Source organism: Notolepis coatsorum (assembly GCF_963971535.1).
Source record: "Notolepis coatsorum genome assembly, chromosome: 4".
Taxonomy (NCBI): Eukaryota; Metazoa; Chordata; class Actinopteri; order Aulopiformes; family Paralepididae; genus Notolepis; species Notolepis coatsorum.
The window spans coordinates 17,991,738-18,017,818 of NC_140168.1; the positions used below are offsets into that span (position 1 = coordinate 17,991,738).

The 26,081-nt window shown below is 42.1% G+C and overlaps 2 protein-coding genes across 2 annotated transcripts in view; one reads left to right on the forward strand and one right to left on the reverse strand.

Annotated features, from left to right (window-relative positions):
• Positions 1–2,983, reverse strand: part of glmna (glomulin, FKBP associated protein a) — a 49,971-nt gene extending 46,988 nt beyond the window's left edge. Inside the window, exon 1 of the mRNA XM_084313649.1 lies at positions 2,942–2,983. The gene's annotated coding sequence lies outside the window, so the exon portion shown is untranslated. The remainder of the gene's footprint in view (positions 1–2,941) is intronic.
• Positions 2,984–3,599: 616 nt separating this feature from the next.
• The window catches only part of rpap2 (RNA polymerase II associated protein 2), an 82,986-nt gene continuing 60,504 nt past the window's right edge, over positions 3,600–26,081 (forward strand). Inside the window, exons 1-5 of the mRNA XM_084311861.1 lie at positions 3,600–3,646; positions 14,455–14,500; positions 15,957–16,071; positions 19,782–19,880; positions 19,963–20,028. Coding sequence (XP_084167987.1) covers positions 3,610–3,646; positions 14,455–14,500; positions 15,957–16,071; positions 19,782–19,880; positions 19,963–20,028 — 363 coding nt within the window. The 5' untranslated portion in view covers positions 3,600–3,609. The remainder of the gene's footprint in view (positions 3,647–14,454; positions 14,501–15,956; positions 16,072–19,781; positions 19,881–19,962; positions 20,029–26,081) is intronic.

Sequence of the window (26,081 nt, forward strand, 5' to 3'; positions counted from 1 at the left end):
TCACACCATTCTGATTGACAAGCTAAAAGCAATTGGTTTTGATAGTCTATCAGTGAGCTGGATGCAATCCTACCTGGAGGGGAGAGAACAGATGGTGGAGGTAAACGGTACCCTATCCCCCTCCTCACAGTGAGCTGTGGTGTTCCACAAGGAAGCATACTAGGACCGCTACTGTTCCTAATTAATTTATGTTCCTGTTTGCGGACGACTCAGCCCTGCTGGTCTCTGACAAGAACAAGTTACAGGTTGAAAAAACCCTCAGCTCGGAACTAGGCAAAATCTGCATATGGCTCGCTGATAACAAACTATCATTACACATGGGCAAAACAGAGTCCATTCTCTTCGGCTCAAATAACAAACTCAGCAAGACCGACAGCTTCTCAGTTACAGTGGGTGACAATATTGTCACAAGGAAAGAAGAAATTACCTACCTGGGTTCCATCCTAGAGGCAAATCTTTCCTGTGACAAAATGGCATCCAATGTAATAAAAAAAGTCAACCAACGAACTCGATTCTTGTACCGGATCTCCTCACTGGTAAACAAGAATACCCTGAAGACTCTGGCAGGAGCACTCATTTAACACTTTGGCGACCACAGTCTTGCGGCGATTTATGCCTCAGAGGACAGAGGTTTGTTTACAAACCGATGTACTTTCTAAGAGCTATATATATAATTTATAGTATTGCTATCTGTCCATTCTCATTGTCACTTGAGTGCATAAACCGTGCCTTCATAATGGCTTAAAGAAAATAAAAATCCATCGGTTGGTTGTCATTTTATAGCGTCGTGAATATAAGGTTTATCGCGCTTTTCGTCTCGTCTTTTTTCCAGGAAGCTAGATAATAGGCTAAACGTTGGCGCCGTTATATCAAACGCCATTTCTGCTGTATATATACGAATGAAATAAAACAAACTGCGTAGCATCCGGACTATTACAGAGCATCTATGGATGAAATGGGGGCGGCGGGGAACACCGATTAGTATTATTGATTAGCAATGCAGTGTGCGTTCAGGTAGCCAATGTCAGTGATCAATCACGTTAGGTTTTAAAACAATGTCCAATCCAGCTGTAATTTGGGGGAATAGTATCCTACCGTCAGGCCATGTGATCGCCGGCAGCATTTCTTCATTAGTCATCGGATTCTGGTAGATCGATATGTCCATTGGCTAATCATAAATCCCATTATTCCAGGCTGAAATATGCGTTCGATAACGGGATCAAAGATGGAGGGTCTTCGTTTGGAATCGAGGCTCATATGATCCGCCCACAGACTGTAAAAGATTTTTTTTTTTACAATCGCCCTCAATGATTCTGCAGTGGAGCGATGGCGCCCCTAAGCGGATCTGGCCGGTATTGCATGTTTCGAAAATCAAATATGTGGGTAGGTCATGCATCTCGATCGCGGACGTTAATAGCGTTATAAATATGGAATAAAACAATAACAACTTGCCATGGCTATATACGTGGCTCTGGTCCACAACGCATGGCACCGAAACACGTATATATACTTGGACGGTCCTTAAAGTGTTAAGGGTACTACGACTATGCTTGCACCTCATGGTACCAAAGCACCTCAAAGGCGCTAAAAAAAATTACAAACATCTCAAAACAAACTGGTCAGACTACTGCTTGACCTTACTCCTAGAACCCACCTCACCCCTGCCCACTTTGACAACCTAGGATGGCTTAGAGTAGACGACAGAGTACAGCAACTTGCAATGGGCCTGGTCTACAAGATACACCACACGACCAAGGTACCCATGTACATGTCAAAATACTTCCCAAAGGTCAGTTAATACCACGATACACTACACGACCAAGGTACCCATGTACATGTCAAAATACTTCCCAAAGGTCAGTTAATACCACGATCACAACACCAGAGGGAGCTCCACAAATAAAGGTTAAACCCAGATTCGGCTCAAACAAGGGACTAAACACGTTTCGCAATTATGCCACATCAATGTGGAACGCCCTACCCAAAGCTGTAAAGGAATGTGAATCACTACCCACTTTCAAAAACGCTCTCAAAGAACACCTACAGGAGACTGCAATTCGAAACTGGCCCCTGTAAATGTCCTAACCCAACCCCCTCCAATGTACAGTAAATTACCAAGTATGGTTGTCAATATTCCAATGTACAGTTTTGCTTGTACAGTTGTACAGTGTCCCCTACCCAACCCACCCAACCTCCTTCAATGTACAGTTTCTACATCAAATGTATATACTCTCTTTTCTGGACTATTTTTGTATCACAAACAGTACTGTACTTGCAAATCTGGTATGTCATAAATGTATAGATGTAGATGTAGTATAGTACTGTCTATATGTATACATGTATGTCATATGTTATGATGAATTGAAAATGGGGGACCCTGATGTAAACAAGACGAAAGTCTTTCTCTGGTCTGCATACCCTTAACAATTGTATGTATTGAGCTGTACTGTACTGTACCCATTCTGCAATCTGTTAATAAAGTTTTCAATCAATCAATCGACAATGTTTTATAATCTTTGTTAAATTTCATCAAAAAAATGCGGTGCCCCCGAAACTCAATTAAGGGGGGCAAAAAAAGCCCTGGAAAAAATCTTAATTTCTAACCCTCCCTGCGTATATAATATCTATGGTATTGCTGGTGAACTGTGTCTTGTTTTGTCAGCTCGTCCTCACTGTAAATTGGGGGTAACCTCAGTGTCTCACGGGTTGAAATAAAGCAGGTTTGATATTAAATGAAATGAGATGAATTACACCACGCAGAGCTTCACAGCTATAGTGGGCGAGGTCGCCAAGCTGAGATAATGAGTGTTATTATTATTTAATGTCTTCTTTATCATTCCTAGTATTCAGAAGAAGACATATCTTCGTGCTCGTATAACTGTTTGTTGTTGGTGATTAAAAAAAAAGCATTTGAACAGATAAGGTAAATGTCGTTACTTACATGTCAACGGAATCAAACAAAAAGACAGTCGGGAAGTGTTCTTCTTCTTCTTCGATGGGTTTAATGGCGGGTCGCGATCACAAGAGGCGCATAACGCCACCTACTGTACAATCTATTTTACAATGTGCTTCTTCTTCTTCTTCTACTTGGGTTTTACGGCGGTCGGCCACCAACTGTTTGGGGCATTACCGCCATCTTCTGGTATCCTTTACCTCCTACAATGTCCATTTCCTTCCAATAGGGTCGAGCTGCAGCGCCGGAGAATCCTCTCAAGGGGCAAGCCTGTGAGCGTGTGTTATTGGATTGATTGATTGATTGATTGAACATTTTATTAATGTCCGCCTTGTTTCGAACGGGTTATGTTTAGGCCCGCTTTCGAAGTCGGTTATGCTTAGAGTTTATCTTTAGAGCAGGGCGATAGAGTTGCGGTGCTCTATAATATCAATGCATTGCTGACACCATCCCAGCAGATGGCGGTAGTGAGCAAGCACAGCGCAAGGCTTGCCCCTCGAGAGGATTCTCCGGCGCTGCAGCTCGACCCTACTCTTTCCTTCACCTCGGGAAGTGTTTTGAGTGACTTGGTCCCTGTGACTCGCCGTAGACCTAGTGACGTCACGGGGTCAAAGGTAACAATATTAATAATAATAATAAGCAGAACAGGGAGCAGCATGGAGAGCGGGGGGACGAAGAAAGCGCAGAAAATAGGTTTGTTTACACGCAGAACTGGTTCCCAGTCACAGAGCAGGCACTGGGAAATGTATCCGGAGAATGAAAAGTGAAAATAACTTGTTCACTTAACTAACGTTCACTTGAAACGGCTCGTCTTTCAAAGAAACAGAATTGACTGTTTACGTTACGTTACCTATATAATAATAATAATAATAATAATAATAATAATAATAATAATAATAATAATAATAATAAGATGTCAGACTTATATGGCGCTTTTCTGCATACCCTAAGACGCGTTACATGCTGGGATTATATAAAAACAACACTATAGTCAAGTGTTCTTTTATTAATATCCTCTTAGGGAAGTATGAATGAATGAAAACTTTATTTAACAGATTGTGGAATGGGTACAATACAGTACGGCTCAATACACACAATTGTTAAGGGGATGCAGACCAGAGAAAGACGTTTGTCTTGTTACATCAGGGTCCCCCATTTTCAATTCATATTGCTAGTACTAGTACTAGTTCAGGTAGTGTCCCTTCCTTAGAGTAGATGGCAGAGTACAGCAACTTGCAATGCGCCTGGTCTATAAGATGCACTACACCACTAAGATACCCATGTACCTGTCAAAATACTTCCCAAAGGTCAGGGAGTTTCACAAATCATGTTAAACCCAGATTCGGCTTAAAGGGGAACTCCACTTTTTTTTGGAAATTAGCTTATTTAACATCTTCCCTGGAGTTAGACAAGAACCATGCCGCGTTCACGTTACTGGGAAGAAGCGGAAGAACCAGTTTCCGACTGGGAAAAACCATTCACGTCAGCCTCCTAGTGGTAATTCCTACTAGGACATATGGGATTCTTTTATAGACCCCATATCTCCCACTTCGCGTCACGAATTGCGGAAGTATGGATGTGGGCGTTTCATCCATAGATATATATAGAGTCAAAGCGTGAAGGCTTCCTAGTTGTAGCAACCATAGATATATATATATATCTATGGTAGCAACGAGATGTCCTCTGGTTCTTCCGCTTCTTCCCAGTAACGTGAACGCGGCATGGTGCGCATGCGCTGTGACTAGGGCTGTCTTAAATGCTTCGAAGCTTCGAACGTTCGATTCGATGGCACAAGCTTCGAACATTAAAAAAAAATCGAAGTTTAAAAAAATAAAAATAATTTTTTTTTTTTTCAATTTTTTTTTTTTTACTTCGATTTGTGTGTGTGTGTGTGTGTGTGTGTGTGTGAACTACCCATCCCAGTTAGGACAGCCGAATCCCGTCCAATCTTTCGCCGTCGACTAAAGACTCACTTCTTCAACCATTATCTGAAATGATAAAAAAAAAAAAAAAAAAATCTAACCATGACTAACCTTACTGTCATGCACTTGTCCTAATAAACTAACCTACACTGTAACACGCAACACTTTGATGAACATTGTTACTCAGCTGATAGAGTTGTACCCTTCTTGCTGTCTTGTCGTACAGAACTTGTAAGTCGCTTTGGATAAAAGCGTCAGCTAAATGTAAGTGTGTGTGTGTGTGTGTGTGTGTGTGTGTGTGTAGGTGTGTGTGTAGGTGTGTGTGTGTGTGTGCGCGCACCTTGTAGAATTCCACACATAAGAAAGAAAGATACTGGGATGAATAAACAAAATAGGAAATAAAATGTAGAAATGCATGCAATACATAAATAAATATGAATCTCCATATATGAAATATAACATTTAGATAAGGTGCTACTGAGATGTTTTGGTGAGTTCTTTGTTTTTTTGTGGAAGTTGCCCTTCTTAAAAATGCATGAACATTCACTGATAATTGGTCTGTAGTGGAGTCTACAAGGTCTACATTGCCGGACCATGTAGAATCCGGACCTTGTAGACTGACATAATTCTGTGCATAGTTTAGTCTACACAGGCCATATTTCAAATAATCAAAATCGTACTTCATTCATCTTAAACATTCTTGATTTGGGGGATTGGTAGTTCCCATGAAATCTGAAGTTGTTCAAACGACAACAGCGATCCACCTTGAATTAAATCACACAGCCGAGTGACACCTTGTTGGATGCGTCAGTCACGAAAGGGGCTACTTAATTAATTAATCCAACCCACTTTATTTATAGAGCACATTTAAAAACAACAACGTTTACGAAAGTGCTGTACAAGTCCCACAACATAAGATAAACAATAAAAAAATATTAAAAAAAAATATATATATAAAAAAAAAAAAAAAAAATCTTTTTTTTTGGAAGCTTCGAATTAAAATCGAAGCTCGGCCCCGAAGCTTCGATTGCCAAAAAAAGCTTCGAAGGTCAGCCCTAGCTGTGACACCAACGGCGGAGATGGACGTTCGGTCTGTAAATACCACTCGTCGAGTAACAATGTTTTAAACTGTTTATTAGCAACTCCGAGCTTCCAGACCCCATCGTGAAGCTGTGTTAGACCCATATTGTACGCTGGGTATCTTTGAAATTCAGATCTGATGTATTCTTGACACACCGCGAGCCCCTTGACGACGCTTGGTCGTTTCGCTACTGGGTGATCGGGGCGGGTGGGCAAGTGACTCCGGTCACAAAAGCCACAGGCTTGCAAACCGAAAGTCACGAAAGGGGCTAGTAGAGCCTCTGTGTTGTCCTGCTCTGCCCCTTCCTGTAGAGCCTCTGTGTTGTCCTGCTCTGTCCCTTCCTGTAGAGGGCCTCTGTGTTGTCCTGCTCTGTCCCTTCCTGTAGAGCCTCTGTGTTGTCCTGCTCTGTCCCTTCCTGTAGAGGGCCTCTGTGTTGTCCTGCTCTGTCCCTTCCTGTAGAGGACCTCTGTGTTGTCCTGCTCTGTCCCTTCCTGTAGAGGACCTCAGTGTTGTCCTGCTCTGTCCCTTCCTGTAGAGCCTCTGTGTTGTCCTGCTCTGTCCCTTCCTGTAGAGGACCTCAGTGTTGTCCTGCTCTGTCCCTTCCTGTAGAGCCTCTGTGTTGTCCTGCTCTGTCCCTTCCTGTAGAGGGCCTCTGTGTTGTCCTGCTCTGTCCCTTCCTGTAGAGGACCTCTGTGTTGTCCTGCTCTGTCCCTTCCTGTAGAGGACCTCTGTGTTGTCCTGCTCTGTCCCTTCCTGTAGAGGACCTCAGTGTTGTCCTGCTCTGTCCCTTCCTGTAGAGGACCTCAGTGTTGTCCTGCTCTGTCCCTTCCTGTAGAGGGCCTCTGTGTTGTCCTGCTCTGTCCCTTCCTGTAGAGGACCTCTGTGTTGTCCTGCTCTGTCCCTTCCTGTAGAGCCTCTGTGTTGTCCTGCTCTGTCCCTTCCTGTAGAGCCTCTGTGTTGTCCTGCTCTGTCCCTTCCTGTAGAGGGCCTCTGTGTTGTCCTGCTCTGTCCCTTCCTGTAGAGGACCTCTGTGTTGTCCTGCTCTGTCCCTTCCTGTAGAGCCTCTGTGTTGTCCTGCTCTGTCCCTTCCTGTAGAGCCTCTGTGTTGTCCTGCTCTGTCCCTTCCTGTAGAGCCTCTGTGTTGTCCTGCTCTGTCCCTTCCTGTAGAGGACCTCTGTGTTGTCCTGCTCTGTCCCTTCCTGTAGAGAGCCTCTGTGTTGTCCTGCTCTGTCCCTTCCTGTAGAGCCTCTGTGTTGTCCTGCTCTGTCCCTTCCTGTAGAGCCTCTGTGTTGTCCTGCTCTGTCTCTTCCTGTAGAGCCTCTGTGTTGTCCTGCTCTGTCCCTTCCTGTAGAGGACCTCAGTGTTGTCCTGCTCTGTCCCTTCCTGTAGAGCCTCTGTGTTGTCCTGCTCTGTCCCTTCCTGTAGAGCCTCTGTGTTGTCCTGCTCTGTCCCTTCCTGTAGAGCCTCTGTGTTGTCCTGCTCTGTCCCTTCCTGTAGAGCCTCTGTGTTGTCCTGCTCTGTCCCTTCCTGTAGAGCCTCTGTGTTGTCCTGCTCTGTCCCTTCCTGTAGAGGACCTCTGTGTTGTCCTGCTCTGTCCCTTCCTGTAGAGCCTCTGTGTTGTCCTGCTCTGTCCCTTCCTGTAGAGCCTCTGTGTTGTCCTGCTCTGTCCCTTCCTGTAGAGGACCTCTGTGTTGTCCTGCTCTGTCCCTTCCTGTAGAGGACCTCTGTGTTGTCCTGCTCTGTCCCTTCCTGTAGAGGACCTCTGTGTTGTCCTGCTCTGTCCCTTCCTGTAGAGCCTCTGTGTTGTCCTGCTCTGTCCCTTCCTGTAGAGGACCTCTGTGTTGTCCTGCTCTGTCCCTTCCTGTAGAGGACCTCTGTGTTGTCCTGCTCTGTCCCTTCCTGTAGAGGACCTCTGTGTTGTCCTGCTCTGTCCCTTCCTGTAGAGCCTCTGTGTTGTCCTGCTCTGTCCCTTCCTGTAGAGCCTCTGTGTTGTCCTGCTCTGTCCCTTCCTGTAGAGGACCTCTGTGTTGTCCTGCTCTGTCCCTTCCTGTAGAGCCTCTGTGTTGTCCTGCTCTGTCCCTTCCTGTAGAGGACCTCTGTGTTGTCCTGCTCTGTCCCTTCCTGTAGAGCCTCTGTGTTGTCCTGCTCTGTCCCTTCCTGTAGAGCCTCTGTGTTGTCCTGCTCTGTCCCTTCCTGTAGAGGACCTCTGTGTTGTCCTGCTCTGTCCCTTCCTGTAGAGGACATCAGTGTTGTCCTGCTCTGTCCCTTCCTGTAGAGGACCTCAGTGTTGTCCTGCTCTGTCCCTTCCTGTAGAGCAGTGGTGCCCAACCAGTCGATCGCGATCGACAGGTAGATCGCGGGCTGATTTCAAGTAGATCGCGATTAATAAAATTTGATTATTAAATTTTTTCTTTTTTTTTTTTTTTTTTTGCAAAATCAACTCTGCCTCTCCTTGTTAACTACAACAAGCAATGCTGTTTGTTATTTAAGGTGAGGTCGGACTCGGCACTGACAGATTTGTGTTCATTATGCTGCTTTTATAAAGCCTCAAATGACTGCTTACAATATACAATTTTGGCTGGTAGCTCTCGGCTAGGTGGTAAATTAAAAAGTAGATCTTGGTTCAAAAAAGGTTAGGGACCCCTGCTGTAGAGCCTCTATGTTGTCCTGCTCTGTCCCTTCCTGTAGAGCAGTGGTTCCCAAAGTCGGGGTCGCGACCCAAAGGTGGGCCGCGAGCAGCCACGGATGGGCCGCGAGATGATTTAAAAAAAATAAAAAAAAACAAAAAAAAACATTTTTTTTTTTTTTTTTTTATTTGAATTTTTTTTGTCAGGCCACTGAACTTAGAAGCAGGCCAGGACAGTGTTTCTAGTTGTATTCTAAAATTCTATTCTATTGTATTCTAAAATGTGACTATATGGTTTTATATTAACTTAATAAATAAACAAAAACGAAAAATCTACTTATTTCAACGAACATTTCAAACTAAATAACAGATTATGCACATAAAACGCTGAAAACAACCGAAGCAACAATAGTATTTTAATGAGGCTATTATTATTATCATTATTATTTTGCAACAAGTTAGCCCTCTCATAAATAGCACATATAAATGAATAACTAACTTGAACTAACTTAATAGGATTGAAGTGATATTTGGCTTAAAAAATCGGTCGCCTGACAAAAAAAAAAAAAAAAAAAGCCAGACGATGTGCATTGGGCCGCGGCTCTCTGACGCCTTATTTTCTGGGCCCCAGCCTGAAAAGTTTGGGAACCCCTGCTGTAGAGGACCTCAGTGTTGTCCTGCTCTGTCCCTTCCTGTAGAGCCTCTGTGTTGTCCTGCTCTGTCCCTTCCTGTAGAGCCTCTGTGTTGTCCTGCTCTGTCCCTTCCTGTAGAGGACCTCAGTGTTGTCCTGCTCTGTCCCTTCCTGTAGAGCCTCAGTGTTGTCCTGCTCTGTCCCTTCCTGTAGAACCCATTTGTGGGTTAATGCGTTAATAAAGCTTTAACTTTGACAGCCTTAGTTATTACACATTCTTACACATACATGTATGTTGAACATCTGAGGTATTGATGAAGTAACAAAGGAAAAAAGCCAAAAGCACTTACTCCTCAGACATTCTTTGACAATTTTACAGCCCAAAATACAAAAAAGATCCAGGCGGAATAGGTAACAAAGGGTTGAAGAAATATTGTCTGAACTGTCAGATGCAAACTGGCTGTGTGACATAACCGAGCATCTCGCTCAATTGAATAAGAAGCTGTAGGGACGCAAACAAGTCCCACCCAAAACTTGACCAATATAGTTGTGAACTGAGACAACCCTTATTTTGTTATTTTTGAGTACAGTTACAGTTGTGTGTTCATGGCATGCAGACACATAATAGCAATTTCATTACGAATTGAAAATGGGGGACCCTGATGTAAACAAGTCGAAAGTCTTTCTCTGGTCTGCATCCCCTTAACAATTGTGTGTATTGAGCTGTACTGTACTGTAGGGCTGGGCGATATGGCCAAAAACGTTATCGCGATAAAATTATAAAATTATTTTCATATAACTCGATATCGATACTTATCGTCGATATAATGTCTGTCAAGTTTAATTAACTTATTATGCCCGGCGCCGATGGACGGGCTATTAATAGACTTGTTTTGCTGCTGTGAATGTCTCGAGAGTCGAGTTGATGTCGTCATCAGTCCGCGCACGTTAGCAGTTAGCCAAAGCAAGCGGAGTATCTCATGACAATGTACTAAAAATGACCCTAAAATACTCTGCTCTGCCCAATTCATTGCAACGACGTCCACCGTATACCCCACACCACTATAACAGTTACCCTCAGAATTCAAAACACACACCAACTCGGCAGGTAACCTGTAAAATAGCGCCATGCAAGCTAATTAGCCCTAGCCAGCCTCGTTTCCGAGCGGAGTATCTCATGACAATGTACTAAAAATGACCCTAAAATACTCTGTTCCGCCCAATTCATTGCAACGATGTCCACCGTATACCCCACACTACTATAACAGTTACCCTCAGAATTCAAAACACACACCAACTCGGCAGGTAAACTGTAAAATAGCGGGGGAGCTCCAGTAGCTCACCACGTACCGCGAGTGCTATTTCAGCGCCGTGGAAAACCGTGCTCGTCACGGATCTGGGGCTGAGCGAGTTCGAATCCCGGACTGCAGCCGTGCCTTTCCCAGAGTGTCTTCCCCCCCATCTGAACCCTTTCAGCCTGCTTCTGTCGGTCGAACTTGACCAAGTATAAATGCGATAAACGTATAAAAGAGCCAGGGAAATGGCCAAAGTAAAAAAAAAAAAAAAAAAAAAACTGTAAAATAGCGCCGTGCAAGCTAATTAGCCCTAGCCAGCCTTGTTTACTGAGTCCTACCTCCGCGTCTCCTTCCGGGTCTCCTTCCGCTATCGGCCATCTCCTTCACTGATTGGTTGTTAGTGCGTGTGCTCGTATCCAAGCTTGGAAAATCGATATATCGAAACTTTGCGACCACGTTTCATGTTTATTTCGAGGAAATAATTTATCGCGATAGTTATCGTTATCGTTTTATCGCCCAGCCCTACTGTACTGTACCCATTCTGCAATCTGTTAATTAAAGTTAATTAAATTAAATTCGTTTTTTTTTGAGGAATTTAAACGTTGCAAACTAATCTTGTTGGCCGTTTTCTATATCTCTCCTGCCTCGGTGTCTCTGCCTGCGCGAGGAGCGGGCTGTGCTCACACACACTCACTCACTCACTCACTCACTCACACACACACACACACACACCAGCGTTTCCGTTAGCCGGTAATTACCGGTATTTGACCGGCAAAATCTGTTGAAGTCCAAAATATTTAATCTCTCCGGTCTTAATGTCCGGTGAAAATAATTCCCTGAGTCTAAGCACAATTTGATTATTTGAATTGTATTAAAATAGGCTAAAATTAAATAGCCTATGCGATGAACGAAACGATCATTACATTTGTTTCCTCGTTGCTTCTAATAATGACAACGACGTTGTCAGCGAGAGCTTAGTGCTGGGTGTGCGAACTTTTGTGAAGCTGCAGAGCCGGAGCAGCAGCAGCACAATGCAGTATTCCAGCAGTACTCCAATTCAGCCATTTTCAGCCAATGTTGGGTGGGGGGCGCTGCTGTGCGGTTCCCAGAAAAGAGCCAATAACAGCTGAATCAGCTGCTCTGCAGCGCCATACTCTTTGCAAATAAGTCGTTGCGAGGTGGAGAGAGTCGTCACGCAAACCACAATAATGTTGCCGTCTCTCTGCTTTCTCAGTTCTTCGCTTGATATAATTAATACAAATGTCCAATATAACGGAATTCGTTAGCTCATAAAAATGTGATTATAACAGACTGCTGTTTAGTGTCGGACCGACTGCCCACATACGCGGTCTATTTTATTTCAAGTCAGCAGCAGCATGGAGTATCGAGGGACTTATTTTATTTGGAATATATTAATGACTGTATACGCAAAAGTAGCCTAGTTTTAAGTAATAATATTATAAATCTACATGCCTTGAGGATGACATTCTTTATATAGCCTGCCTATCAATTGTTTTAAAGCTCAATAAACTATGATCGGAATTAATCTCATTTGTCCGGTAGATTGAAATCTTGCAGGTCACGGAGACTGGCAACAATTTTTTCTAACGGAAACCCTGACACACACGGGTGCTGCCGAGTACAGACAGCTCTGCTCATCATGGCGGACAGAACGAAACGTTCAAAAGTCTGGGTCTATTTTACTAAAGTCGATGCTGACAACGCTCGTTGCCACAAGTGCAACAAGACATTTGCCAGTAATGTATAAGCGCTGGTACTTGTCAATGTGGCTGGCGGGGATCTAACGTTATTAGCCTGAGCTCCGAGTAGAATAATGGCAGACAATCCGGAGGTAAATAAACGAACGAGAGCTTCTGATTGGTGGTAAGAAGAAGAGGTGGGTGCAAGCGGTGGGACGTAATTGGCAGATCGACTGTCTGCCTCCGAATGTAACGTGACTACGTCACACCGTCACAGCCAAGAAAGGGAGCGCTGGATTTGTGAAAAACTCCCTGTTCCTAAACCACACGCTATCAATCGTACCACAGTACTGGCAAAACGGGAGGAGGCTATAATAAAAACAAGCGCCCTTCATCCAAATCCACCCACACCGGATTTCTTTTAACCAAAAAATGTATTATATATTATCGGAGCTATCAATAACGTTATCGGGATGACGTCATAATTGCTGATATCGGCCCGATAATTATCGTGCATCCCTAGTTCTTTGCAGCTCACAGTTGTTAGTTCTGCCCCTCTTGACTGTGACAAAAAGGTTTTGAACAAACTTAATGTCATAGCTTGTATTTGATGATATTCTTCTTTGTTATTTACTTGAATGGTTTGATCATTGATTGATGGAGTAATATGGGGTTCTGATAAACTAAAAGTATTTGTTAAAATAACATAAGCTAACATATATTTGTACATCTATGCAAATGCATATGCAATATGTATAACTTGAATAAGTAATAAATACAGAAACAACATGTTTAACAATATGTAAATGAGTAGCTACATTTATTTTACATTACATTAACATTTATACGGTCTTTGGCCCTTTGAGGGCAACCATAATGCTGATGTGGCCCTCTGTGAAAATGAGTTTGACACCCCTGCTGTAGAGGATATAATGTGTCGTCCTGCTCTGTCCCTTCCTGTAGAGGATATAATGTGTCGTCCTGCTCTGTCCCTTCCTGTAGAGGATATAATGTGTCGTCCTGCTCTGTCCCTTCCTGTAGAGGATATAATGTGTCGTCCTGCTCTGTCCCTTCCTGTAGAGGATATAATGTGTCGTCCTGCTCTGTCCCTTCCTGTAGAGGATATAATGTGTCGTCCTGCTCTGTCCCTTCCTGTAGAGGATATAATGTGTCGTCCTGCTCTGTCCCTTCCTGTAGAGGATATAATGTGTCGTCCTGCTCTGTCCCTTCCTGTAGAGGATATAATGTGTCGTCCTGCTCTGTCCCTTCCTGTAGAGGATATAATGTGTCGTCCTGCTCTGTCCCTTCCTGTAGAGGATATAATGTGTCGTCCTGCTCTGTCCCTTCCTGTAGAGGCGGGTTGGGCATCGTTTGGATTTGAACGATTCCGGTTCCGGTTCCGATTCTCCATTTCGATTCCTGTTCTAAACGATTCTCGATTCCAATTCTTTGAGGTGCAGGTCAAAACAGGTCACAGCTTATTTAGCAGGAGACCCTTTTATTTTTTTTAAATCCTTTATTTTTTTCATACTATTCACATTGTCAGTTGACTTGATACAGTTTAATTTGGTTGCTGTTAGAACCGGTTCTCGGTGCCCAACCCTATGTGTCATCCTGCTCTGTCCTTTCCTGTAGAGACACTTTTGTTCGGTCTCATATACAGTAGCTTGTTGGGATGTGTTGAACATGTACCTTGTTGGGATGTGTTGAACAGGTCAGTTAGTAAATAGACATTTAGGTGAATTCTGCGACGACAGCAGCACAACATTTTTATTTCTTGTATGTCATAAATGTCTTGATGAATTGAAAATGGAGGACCCTTATGTAAACAAGACGGAAGTCTTTTTCTGGTCTTCATCCTCTTAGCAGTTGTTAGTATTGAGCTGTACATTCTGCAATCTGTTAATAAAGTTTTCAATCAATCAATCAGAATTTTGAACAGAGGTTTCATTATGAGAAGTTTCATTATGAGTTTCATTAAATGAGTTTTAATGATCCTTTGAGTTTTATTATACTCGGCTAACATGTAATGCATCAATACCGAACCATAATAGTTGCTCATGCTAACATATATTTTGTCCTGATAGTTAGGCTAGCATTATACATACATATATACATACATGTATACATACATACACAACACATACATACCATACATATATATATATATACAGTATATAAATAAATAAATACAGGCCATTACCATTTACCATTAATGTTAAGTGTTATTTCTAATGTCTTTACAGGTGGCAAATCTGCCAAAGCTCTGAGCGCTGAACAGGAGGCAAGAAGGTATGTGTGTGTGCGTGTGTGTGTATTCTCCTGACTTGGGAGACATTGTGGCCACATTGCAGACTACACATCAGTGTATTGGAGACAGCTTTAATCAGAACAGGGTTTAATCAGGGCCAAAAACAGGGTTTAATTGGATACAAAACGGGGTTTAATCAGGGACAAAAACAGGGTTTAATCAGAGACAAAACAGGGTTTAATCGGGGACAAAACAGGGTTTAACGAGGGACAAAACAGCGTTTAATGAGGGACAAAACAGGGTTTAATCAGGGACAAAAACGGTTTAATCAGGAACAAAACAGGGTTTAATCAGGGACAAAACAGGGTTTAATCAGGGACAAAAACTGGGTTTAATCAGGAACAAAACAGGGTTTAATCAGGGACAAAACAGGGTTTAATCAGGGACAGGGTTTAATCAGGGACAAAACGGGGTTTAATCAGGGACAAAACGGGGTTTAATCAGGGACAAAACTGGGTTTAATCAGGGACAAAACAGGGTTTAATCAGGGACAAAAACAGGGTTTAATCAGGGACAAAACAGGGTTTAATCGGTGACAAAACAGGGTTTAATCGGGGACAAAACAGGGTAGATATTATACCAATACAGTGATGCCAAGTATCAATATAAAAAATAAATACTCTCCTGTCCTGTCCACTGTTTATGTGTCCCCTCTTGTCCCTGTGTCCCCCTCCTGTCCCTGTCACTATACAAACAAGCAATAAAAATTCTAGACAAGAAACCATTCAGGTACCATCACTGGCACATTCTAAAAAAATATAATCTACTCAGTTGGGAAAACCTGACTCGTTATCAAAATGTCTGTCTAGTTTCTAAAATAAAGTGTGGATTGACTCCTCCTCCTTTGTCCTGCCTCAACCAGGAACACTAGAGGTGCGGCAAGGGGGGACTGTACAATCCCTTTAAAAAAAAGTGTATTTGGCCAGGCCGTCTTTTTTCATACAGAGCATCCCACCAATGGAACTCAATACCTCAAACAATTAGAGTGTCCACATCATACCATTCATTCAAGTGCAGGGTTAGGGAATGGCTCATTGATAACCAGAATTGTCAACACTCAGAGGTGTCTGTCTGTGTATGTGTGTGTGTGTGGATATGGTGCGTTTGTCTATGTCTGGGTCTTTTAATGTGTCATGATGTGCTCTGTCCTTGTATCCATGACTGTATTGTGACCTGTATCCCTATCGTATGTCTATGTGCTTTTGTTGTGTTTTTATTCTAATGTTATTTATCTTGATTTTATTCTGTTTTTATTGCTAACCCTTTTTCACACAGGATTTTTGCCTGTACTTCTGGCTAAAATTGGGTGCATTTACATTTGTAAAATGTTTTATTAATGTACGCTGTCTCCCTTGATCAAATAAAGTAAACCTAAACCCTCCTGCCCCCCCTGTCCCTGTGCCCCCCGTCCCTGTGCCCCCCGTCCCTGTGTCCCAGGAGGGAGGTGGTGAAGGAAGCGCTCAGGGCCAAGTTGGACCCGGAGCAGAGAGCCCTGCAGGTGGTGGAGCGCCTCCTGGAGGACAGCGTGGCCGAGGACTTCCTGGTGGACTGTGTGAGTACCATCCACAAGACTACGTACTTAACTCTTTCAGTGCCACTCACGAGATTTCTCTGGTTTTTTTATAGGTGGTTGCGTGCCACTCACGAGATTTCTCGGAATTATTATTATTATTTCTTTTTGCGATCTGAAAAATTATTGCATCACCCGAGCCTACCCGAGTATAGCCGAGCTGCGCCGGTGATCACTGTGGAAAAAAGCGCCCCCTGTCGTCTCCCAGATGACATAAGTGATTTTGGAATGGACTCCATGAAAATGAATGGGGAAAAAAATCCGGTACTCCACATTTTCCAGTTCACTGATCCAGCCGGGGTTACCACAGTTCATTCTGGAGCCTCAGATCCCCGCGGATCATGGAGATCTACAGTGTCGCGTTGGATCCATACACGTATCGATTTTTTCGAATGGTGATCAGGAATTGGAATATACCAGTTGGATACCATCTGATGTCAGGTAAGGACTCTATGTTATCAGTGTTAGGATAATCGGAGTAAGTTTGATGAAGTTATAAGCTGTTTTGTGAAATGTCTTTCGGTTTCACTGTAAAAGTCTGTGAGGAAATCAATGGAGCGATTATCAGTGCGCGGCCGTAATGTGCTTGCGTGCACGTATAATATTGATCATCTAGCGTTTATTTGAAAACGATTCATAAAAAGGCCGACGAATATCAACGTTGTGGAATATTCCACTAAAAGATGATTTTCATAGAATGCTCCAGAATGAGCTGTTTTTTATATCAAAACGGGGGCTTTTCTAACTGCTCTGAAACGGAAACGACGCGATAAAAAAACAATCTGCCTTCACAGCACTGACTGGAAAATAGTCTTTGATAATGCGATGGGCAGATTAGACACATAGCCATAATTTAAAACATAGATTAGGCGATATTAACGTTAACATTGGCGCCGATGGTGGCATTCAAGCGGTAAAACGGAAAACCAGGCGTGGCACTGAAAGAGTTAAGCATTACATCACACGCAGGAGTGGTTTGTGAAAATTAAACCATGCCTAGGGGTGGTCGTTAGACCCCCCTAGGCATGGTTTAATTTTCACAAACCACGACTACAAGTGGTGTAATGCTTTTATACAACTGGCACATTCATCCAACCTTATTGCTATACAATAAACACACATTAATCGAAGATTTATTGAAAAAACCATCCGCCAGAAAAAGTAGTTCCCACAACAACAAAAAAGAGAAGTTGCCTCCATGTGGAAGCAGCTCGGAAGTGCATCCAACTGTTCTCAGTAGGATATCCAACTGTCTCTCAACTAAGACATCCAACAAACTAACACATCCAACTGTCTTTCAACTAAGACATCCAACAAACTAACACATCCAACTGTCTTTCACCTAGACATCCAACCAACTAACACATCCAACTTTTCTTTAGTTTTTAACCTACTTTCTATAGAACTTCATTCTTAGATGCTTCTATAGAAAGTAGGTAAAACAAATTAAAAAACGTTTTCTTTGCCCTATAGGATTTTCTTTATTTATTTTTTTAAAAACCTACTTTCTATAGAAGCAGCTGGGAGGTGCGCTGTTTTAAGTGAGCATGGGTTATTGAATTGATTGATTGCTAATTGTATTACTGTCCGCCTTGTTTCCAACTTGTTAAGTTTAGGCCCTCTTTCGAAGTTGGTTAAGGTTAGAGTTTGGAACCAGGGCTGGTGGTCTATCGCCCAGCTCTAAAGACAAACTCTAACCTTAACCAACTTCGAAAGAGGGCCTAAACTTAACCAGTTGGAAACCAGGCGGACAGTAATAAAATTAGCAATCAATGAATTCAATAGGCCATGCTCACTTAAAACAGCGCACCTCCCAGCTGCTTGAAAGTAGGTAAAAAAAGAAGAAAAATAGCAAATTAATCAATCAATCCGCACAATTTTTATTTTGTTCCACAATGACTCATGACCCATCAATTACATCATCCAACATTGTTTAAGCAACTAAGACATTCGCCGTGACCGAATCGTTTTCCATTTAGTTGTTATGACGCTATCAACATATCCATTCAGTCCACCCTCACTTAAAACAGCGCACTTCCCAGTTGCTTCTATAGAAAGGAGAAGAAAAAAAAAATTGCAATTAATCAATCAATCAATTTGCGCGATTTTTATTTTGTTCCACAATGACTCATGACCCATCAATTACATCATCCAACATTGTTTAAACAACTAAGACATTCGCCGTGACAGAATCGGTTTATATTTAGTCGTTATGACGCTATCAACATATCCATTTGTTAAAGATTATTGTCCGCCATCTTGTTTTTTCCTAAAAAGCCGCACGGCGGAGTGATAGTAATTCGGTTGTGGGCGGGTCCTGGGACCAAGAGCGTGGAATTATGAAAAATAAATAAGTGTAAATTAGGGCTGGGCGATAAAATGATAACGATAACTATCGCGATAAATTATTTCCTCGAAATAAACATGAAACGTGGTCGCAAAGTTTAGATATATCGATTTTCCAAGCTTGGATATGAGCACACGCACTAACAACCAATCAGTGAAGGAGATGGCCGACAGCGGAAGGAGACCCGCGCTGCACCTCTGGGTAGAGAGGTAGGACTCGAGTAGTAAACAAGGCTGGCTAGGATAATTAGCTTGCACGGCGCTATTTTATAGTTTACGTGCCGAGTGGGTGTGTGGCGTGAATTCTGAGGCCACGGTTATAGTAGTGTGGGGTATACGGTGGACGTCGTTGCAATGTATTGGGGCGGAACAGAGTATTTTAGGGTCATATTTAGTACATTGTCATGAGATACACCGCTTGCTCTGGCTAACTGCTAACGTGCGCGGACTGATGACGACATCAACTCGAGACATTCGCAGCAGCAAAACAAGTCTATTAATAGCCCGTCCATCGGCGCCGGGCATAAGAAGTTAATTAAACTTGACAGACATTATATCGACGATAATTATCGATATCGAGTTATATGAAAATAATTTTATAATTTTATCGCGATAACGTTTTTGGCCATATCGCCCAGCCCTAGTGTAAATTGACTGTTTCAGCCAATCAGAATCGAGAAATTTGCATGCCGTTGTATAAATACACATACATCCTATACATGTACCCATCTACACCCTTTGAATATGTGTGGTTGTACTTGATAAAGAGGATTATGTGTAGTTGTTCTTGATAAAGAGGAGTATGTGTAGTTGTACTTGATAAAGAGGATTATGTGTAGTTGTACTTGATAAAGAGGATTATGTGTAGTTGTACTTGATAAAGAGGATTATGTGTAGTTGTTCTTGATACAGAGGATTATGTGTAGTTGTTCTTGATAAAGAGGAGTATGTGTAGTTGTACTTGATAAAGAGGATTATGTGTAGTTGTACTTGATAAAGAGGATTATGTGTAGTTGTACTTGATAAAGAGGATTATGTGTAGTTGTTCTTGATACAGAGGATTATGTGTAGTTGTTCTTGATACAGAGGATTATGTGTAGTTGTTCTTGATAAAGAGGATTATGTGTAGTTGTACTTGATAAAGAGGATTATGTGTAGTTGTACTTGATAAAGAGGATTATGTGTAGTTGTACTTGATAAAGAGGATTATGTGTTGAATACTGTGGCCTGGGTATCATCCTGCAAACTCGCATCATGCCTTGTTTTGGTAAATATTAATATATAGTGTATTGCTGTCCATATCCTATTGTCACTGTGATCTTCTCCCCATTCGTCTCTGTTCACAGGCCAAGTTCATCACTCCTGCCAATTACACAGATACTGTTGAGGAGAGATATATCGCGAAGCTCTGTGGCTATCCTATTTGTTCCAATAACCTGGGCAAGGTAAGATCCGTCACAGAGAGTGCTGTGTTCTCTGGCTGTAATGTGTTTAGTTGTGATTAATTTCTGGTGCTTCATTCCATAGATTCCCACTCAGCAGTTCAGGATTTCCACCAAGACTAACAAAGTGTATGACATCACAGAACGCAAGGTGAGCTCAGGGGAGACGTTTGTTCTTAACACTTTGAGTGCCAGCAACCAGAAATCTCGTTAGTTCATGCCATGCGTTGAGTGCCAATGACGAGAAATCTCGTTTTTTTAATCGTTATTTCTTTTATTAGCGATTTCCATAAATTTTTCATCAATCTAGCCTCACGTTACCATTGGGACTGGCTCTGAGCTCGAACAGGGAAAATACCACCCCCTATCGTCTTCCGGATGGTAATGCACGCATTGGATTGGACTGAATGAAAATGCATGGGGGAAAAAAATCCGGAATCCACATTTTACTTATCAGGCATGTAACCCGAGCCGATTGCATTCATTGCCGATCCTCAGAACAGCGTGGAATATGTGTTTCGAGTACCCAGCGTTGGATCAATAAACGCGATCGATATTTGGAATGGCGATCAGGAATTGGAATCATCTTTTTGGAGAACATCTGATGTGAGGCAAGGAATCTATTTTACCAGTCTTGGGGTAATCAGAGTTTTTTTCACATATATCTCAACGTGTCCCCTATCTGTGTATGTGTGTGTGTGCTGACCAGAAAATAGATAATCGATTTTTCAGCCCACTTATCTAGCGTGCATAAGTATACATATACTATCGATAATTTAGCGTTTATTTGAAAACGATTCATAAATAGGCCGAAAAATGACAACGTGTTTTGTGTATTCCACTAAAGGGCGTTTATCACAGAATCTTTTTTATTTTCTGGAAATTTCCAAAAACGAGCGTTTTTCAAAATGGTATAAAGCGGAAATGTACCGATGAAAAAACAATCCGTTTCGTACATGTTGACTGCAAGCAAGTCATTGATAAGCGACAGGCGTATTACACACATAGCCATAATATAGAAATAGCTCAGTGAAAATCATGAAATATCGGAAAATGTGTCTAAAAAGGCTGGCATTCAAGTGATAAATCGTGCGCCCCCTGCTGGCACTCAAAGTGTTAAAGTTGGTATGATGTTGTCGTCTGAGAAGAACTGATGTTTCTCCTGCTGATGTAGGAACACTTTGTTATTATTTCTAGAAGCTGTTTCTCCTGCTGATGTAGGAACTAGGGCTGACCTTCAAAGCTTTTTTTGGCAATCGAAGCTTCGGGGCCGAGCTTCGATTTTAATTATATATATATTATATATATATTTTTATCTTATGTTGTGGGACTTGTACAGCACTTTGGTAAACTTTGTTGTTTTTAAATGTGCTCTATAAATAAAGTGGATTGGATTAATTAATTAACACTTTGATCGCCATGGTTAAATTCATAATTTACCATCCCTAGCCAGCTCTATTTGTCTATGGAGAAGTTCCCCTTCTTTGCAGGGCTATAACTTTTTAAATTGTATTGCTAAATTGACATTATTATGGCCCATTCAATGTCCTATATCTATTGTTCAGGGTGTAGCAACGTTATACTTTTTCATTCACATATTCATACTAAAATACGGTCTAAAGTATAAGTATGTTTTTATCGTTTTCTGCAGCTTTCTCCAGAACTTGATTTATAGCCCCAAATGCATTATATTGATGATCAAATACAGTTTGGTAGCGATCGGTGCCAGATAAAAAATTTCAACTGGAGATACTTCTAGAAGTTACTACGTATGATCTGATGTTGACCGGATGGGCGGGGGGTCGTTTATAATTCCGTGGGCAACGTTATATCATTCATCTAGTGTGGGTGATATGATCATTAGAGCAGTTAGTATCGAACACGTTCGAAAATAACGCTGAAACTCACCGTATCTTCCTCGCGCCGTTGGGGGATGAGCGTGGAATAGAATTTTTTCTATTATGGGATGTCGAAATATCCGATCCATTTCCAGGTTGTATAATAGTATATACGTCCAAATCATGTTATTTATCGAGTTATGTGCACCGATCGGTGTTCACTGTGTCAAGATGGAGTCCTGCTAATGATAGCGAGTGCCCGGACGAAATATGGGTGAGCACCACTTCATCCACATAACTTCCTGTTGGGCGATCTGCTGATCGGCCACCAGATGGCGCTCTTGAACCGTTAGAGAGTTGAGTGGAGCTCAGCAGTATATCTCAGGTCCCCGGGAGAGAAATATGATTTCGATCACAGATTTTTGAAATATTGATATCAAAGACGTGTTACGGCGTCTTCGGCAGAATGAGCATGGCGGGCAATGACGAGTTTCGGCGTTTCCGGCGATTAAAGTGTTAAGTAGCCCCTTTCTTGACTGTGACGCAGCCAACAAGGTTTCACTCGGCTGTGTGATTTAATTCAAGGTGGATCGCTGTTGTCGTTTGAACAACTTCAGATTTCATGGGAACTACCAATCCCCCAAATCAAGAATGTTTAAGATGAATGAAGTAAGATTTAGATTATTTGAAATATGGCCTGTGTAGACTAAACTATGCACAGAATTATGTCTGTCTACAAGGTCCGGATTCTACATGGTCCGGCAATGTAGACCTTGTAGGCTCCACTACAGACCAATTATCAGTGAATGTTCATGCATTTTTAATAGGGATGCACCGAATGGGAAATTCTTGGCCGAAACCGATACCGAAAATAGAAAACAGTTGGCCGAAAGCCGAAAGGCCGAAAATGATTCATAGAATAGATTTTTTTTACCAATGTTGTGGAACATTATGATTATGGAAAAATATATGATTATGGCAAAACTTAACTTAAATAATAAATAATCACTATTATGGGTCCATAAAACATTTATTCAGCACTTCTGAATGCATACAGTACATTAATTCCATCTTTTCTCTGGCTGTGCAGCGGACATCTGTGCTCTACTGAGCGCACCTTTCTAGTCCCCAGCTGAATGTGCTCGCTTGACTCGGCACAGTAGACGCGCGACAGACAGACAGCGTCAATGTGAGAAACACAATCCCCCCCCCCTCTCGCTCTGAATAATATGCATATTAGATCACTCAGTGATTAACCGCGACGAGCTTATAGTAAATAAGCATATAAAAGCATGTTAAAGACTCATTTATTGGACGCGTTGCGCGCAGAGTTTACATAGAAACAGCGCGACTCCCGACAGCGCGACATCATCACAACAACACGCGTTAGGTTACAGGTTGTTTCTGTTTCGGTGACATATTTTCGGTGAAAAAACTCTTTTGGCCGAAAGCCGAAAGGCCATTTTCGGCCGAAAGTTCGGTGCATCCCTAATTTTTAAGAAGGGCTACTTCCACAAAAAAACAAAGAACTCACCAAAACATCTCAGTAGCACCTATCTAAATGTTCTATTTCATATATGGAGATTCATATTTATTTATGTATTGCATGCATTTCTACATTTTATTTCCTATTTTGTTTATTCATCCCAGTATCTTTCTTTCTTATGTGTGGAATTCTACAAGGCATGTAGGTGTATATGTGTTTGAGGATGATATCCTTCAAACAGGCAATAGTGATGATATTATTTGGGCAGTGCTGAGCTGGGTTACTTTCCTCCAGTGTATTTGTCCCCCGGCCCCACCCAATGGCCCCATACACACACACACACACACACACAAATCGAAGTTAAATATTTTTTTTTAATGTTCGAAGCTTGTAAGTATTTAAGACAGCCCTAGGAACACTTTCAGATCAATGTTATTATTTCTAGAAGCTATTTCTCCTGCTGATGTAGGAACACTTTCAGATCAATGTTATTATTTCTAGACAGGTATGGGCAGGGTAATAGTTAGGGATGCACCGAATGGGAAATTCTTGGCCGAAACCGATACCGAAAATAGGAAACAGTTGGCCGAATGCTGAAAGGCCGAAAATGATTCATAGAATAATTTTTTTTTTACCAATGTTGTTCAGCTACCTGATTATGGAAAAATATATGATTATGGCAAAACTTAACTTAAATAATAAATAATCACTTATGGGTATTTTTGTTTCACAAACAGTACTGTATTTGCAAATCTGGTATGTCATAAATGTATAGATGTAGCAGATCTGTATGTCATGTATGTCATATATGTCCTGATTAATTGAAAATGGGGGACCCTGATGTAAACAAGACGAAAGTCTTTCTCTGGTCTGCATCCCCTTAATAATTGTGTGTATTGAGCTGTACTGTATTGTACTGTTACGTGCCCCCGTGGGGAGACGCAACACTAGGCCACAGACAGGGTAGGTGAGAGTGCAGTGACACAAAACGCCAGAGACAGATTGAAATAAATAATAATATTTATTTCACAAATGAGGATCAGCAACACAGAGAGCAAAGAGGACCTACCAGTGAGCACCAAATAATATCAAAAGGAAACAAAAAACCCACCCCCCCCTTTACAGGCGCGGACGCCCCAAAGTACAGGAGGTGGTGCTCACTCTAAAGCTGGTGTCTTTAACAGTAGTTCTCCTACGTGATGCAGATGTAGACCCAGGGTATCTTCCTGCCCTCAATGTCCCTGTGTGCGAAACAAAAGATTAATAACAAGAAAACAATCACCATAGGCTGGGTGACAAACAAATATACAAAGGATTAAGGTTAAACATAAATGTACTACAAACACCAAAAGACACAAGGATTCCAATAAAGAACTATTCACCAAATAGTTCTTACTCAAAAGCACACAGCTCTACAATTACAATAATGCTCCAAAAGCCACAGTTCTACAATAAGGCTGAACACAAAAGATGTCTCCTAACTAACTAACAGCACAAAGTGCCAGAGCCTTCACCAGCTCTATTACCACACAAACGGAGAGAGCTCTACCTACAAAAGCACAGAGACATAGTTACCACCAACACACAGACCAAACGAACCAGGGAGCTAACTAACACTGAAACAAAAAGGGTATATGAAGGGAGAGTGGATGTTGATTGCAGAACGAGTCTCAGCTGCCGCTGCACCGGGGTGAGTTGCTGATTGACCAGCTGCTGCTGCAACTGGGAACCTGAGAGTGGGATATGTAGACACAAGAGGGAGACAAGACAACAACAAACAAAACATGCCTATATATACAACATAATATACATTACTCCCTCTATATACATACATAAGGACACCGTCCGTAACATGTACCCATTCTGCAATCTGTTAATACAGTTTTCAATCAATCAATCAATCAGAGAGAGAGAGAGAGAGAGAGAAAGAAAGAGAGAGAGAGAAAGAGAGAGAGAGAGAGACGGACATCTGTGCTCTACTGAGCGCACCTTTCTAGTCCCCAGATGAACGCGCTCTCTTGACTTTGGCACAGTAGACGCGCGACAGACAGCGTCAATGTGAGAAACACAATCCCTCCCCCTCTCGCTCTGAATAATATGCATATTAGATCACTCAGTGATTAACCGCGACGGGCATATAGTAAATAAGGATAAAGCATGTTAAAGACGCATTTATTGGACTCGTTGCGCGCAGAGTTTACATAGAAACAGCGCGACTCCCGAGTCCCAAGAGGAGTATCACGCAGGACTGAAGAGCTCACAGCGCGCATGTAATGACTGAATCCGCGTTTTGATGACATCATCACAACAACACGCGTTAGGTTACAGATTGTTTCTGTTTCGGTGATATATTTTCAGTGAAAAAACTCTTTCGGCCAAAAGCCGAAAGGCCATTTTTGGCCATTTTCGGCCGAAAACTTTCGGTGGCCGAAATTTCGGTGCATCCCTAGTAATAGTAGAAATACATAAATATAGGCAATCAAATTAGATCTGAATATAGAACTATAAAAAAAAAAGGTGCAGATGAGGGTCCGTCTGGCCTATGGGTTATTATACGTTAACTCTTTCAGTGCCACTCACGAGATTTCTCGTGTTTTTTTATAGGTGGTTGCTAGCCACTCACGAGATTTCTCGGATTTTTTTTTTTTTTTTTTTTTTTGCGATCTGAAAAATTATTGCATCACCCGAGCCTACCCGAGTATTGCCGAGCTGCGCCGGTGATCACTGTGGAAAAAAGCGCCCCCTGTCGTCTCCCAGATGACATAAGTGATTTTGGAATGGACTCAATGAAAATGAATGGGGAAAAAAATCCGGTACTCCACATTTTCCAGTTCACTGATCCAGCCGGGGTTACTAGAGTTCATTCTGGAGCCTCAGATC